General features: G+C 74.6%; 1 protein-coding gene across 1 annotated transcript in view; it reads right to left on the reverse strand.

The window, feature by feature from the left end:
* BAIAP3 (BAI1-associated protein 3) overlaps window positions 1-1,557 on the reverse strand; it is a 5,234-nt gene extending 3,677 nt beyond the window's left edge. Inside the window, exons 1-7 of the mRNA XM_012731704.1 lie at window positions 1,462-1,557; window positions 1,259-1,366; window positions 1,052-1,147; window positions 880-983; window positions 623-743; window positions 168-292; window positions 10-91 (exon numbers count right to left, since the gene is read on the reverse strand). Coding sequence (XP_012587158.1) covers window positions 10-91; window positions 168-292; window positions 623-743; window positions 880-983; window positions 1,052-1,147; window positions 1,259-1,270 — 540 coding nt within the window. The 5' untranslated portion in view covers window positions 1,271-1,366; window positions 1,462-1,557. The remainder of the gene's footprint in view (window positions 1-9; window positions 92-167; window positions 293-622; window positions 744-879; window positions 984-1,051; window positions 1,148-1,258; window positions 1,367-1,461) is intronic.
* Window positions 1,558-1,596: the final 39 nt, after the last annotated feature.

A 1,596-nucleotide genomic window follows, 5' to 3' on the forward strand; every position in this document is an offset into this window, starting at 1 on the left:
CTCCAGGGCAGCAGCGATGTCCACGTTTAGCTCTGTCTCCAAGGGGCAGGCCGCACAGAGGGGCTGGAAGAGCTGCAGCTTGCCGAGGCACCTGGGCCGGGACCACGTGCTGGCTGGGGCACCCCGCCGCCCCGGCCCTCACCCCCACCCCCCCGGGCCGCACCCACTTCAGCAGCAGCTCCAGGCGGGCGATGGCGGTGCTGTTGGTGGCGGGGAAGCAGTCTCGGAGCCGGCGCAGCAGCCCCAGCCCAAACGCGGCGAAGGCGGAGAAGCTGTCGGCCAGGCCCTCCTCCTGGTGGGCGGTTCAGAGTGGCCCGCGTCCCTCGGCCCAGCGACTCCGCAAGGATTGGCCCTGGGACCCGCCCTGCCCGAGAGCCCCTCCCACGGGCCTCGCCAACGAGTGCCCACCTCAGCCGCCGCCCAGCCTGGACAGGCTGGCCAGGGCCTCTGCGCGGCGGCGCCCGCGCCCCTTGACCACGCGCCCCCTGGCCCTGGAGTCCACCGTTTCACGCCGCTGCCACCCAACCACCCCAGGCGACTGCCCCCGCGAGGGCCGCGCCGCTCCCTGCCGGCTGCCGGCTGGGCCAAGGACGCCCTAGGGACACACTTCGGCCCTGCGCACCTGCTCCTGGGGCAGGCAGGCGGCCTCCGCCCAGTGCGCCTGCAGGTCCTCCAGCAGCCCCAGCAGGTAGCTGTAGTCCAAGGTGTGGGCCTGATGGTGGCGGCTGCTCACCTGCCAGTGCCTGTGGGGCCCGGCCTGGGGTCAGGTGGGGCGAGGCCAGCTCCAGAATACCCCGGGGATGGTGCCGCCCTGCCAGGAGCCTGGCTCTCAGGGTCCCACCCACTCGCGCCCAACCTGCCGAGGCCCCGCCCACTCACAGCGCCGCCAGCTGTAGCGCCGACAGGCCGCTCTGGGCACCCAGCAGGCAGAGCACGGTGGTGGCCGGCGCGCTGAGCTCGCCGCACCAGCTGCTGGAGCTGGGCTGGGAGAGGCCAGGTGTGGGCGGGCGGCAGGACCCCGGCCCCCACGCCCCCCAGGCTGGGGCCCTACCTCCTCAGCCAGGTGCTCGAACTGCAGCAGCCGGCTGAGCAGCAGCAGGTAGGAGAGGAAGCCGGGCCTGCCGCTGCGGCTCATGGCCGTGTCCCGCTGGAGGGCGGGGCCTGCGGTCAGCCCGGCCCAGCCCGCTGGCAAGGTGCGGGCAAGGGCGTGCGGCCCCGGTGCAGGGCGGGGTGCGGGGCGCGCGCATTGGGGCCCCACCTGCGTGGTCATCAGCTTGAGGGCCAGCTGGCAGTCCCCCTGCACGCGGGAGGCGCTGGAGCGGGGCTCCAGCTTGAACCAGCGGTCCACCCCGGCCACGGGCACCTCCTGGGAGGGGTTCAGGCCGGTCATGCCTCGGTCCTCTCCCCACAGCGGGGTGACGGCCACGGTGGGCGTGGGTCCCCGCCCCACAGGGCCCTCACCCGGACGGGGATGACCAGGCGCCCCAGGAAGTCATCGCTGTGGTCCTCGCCGGGCCCGGCCGGTCCGTTCGCGCGGGCTGCCTTGACGACCTGCTTGAAGTACCTGGGGGCGGGGGCGTCACACCGGGGCCGGTC

This window comes from Condylura cristata, unplaced genomic scaffold, assembly GCF_000260355.1.
Source record: "Condylura cristata isolate star-nosed mole 26May11 unplaced genomic scaffold, ConCri1.0 scaffold00032, whole genome shotgun sequence".
In the NCBI taxonomy this organism is placed as follows: domain Eukaryota; kingdom Metazoa; phylum Chordata; class Mammalia; order Eulipotyphla; family Talpidae; genus Condylura; species Condylura cristata.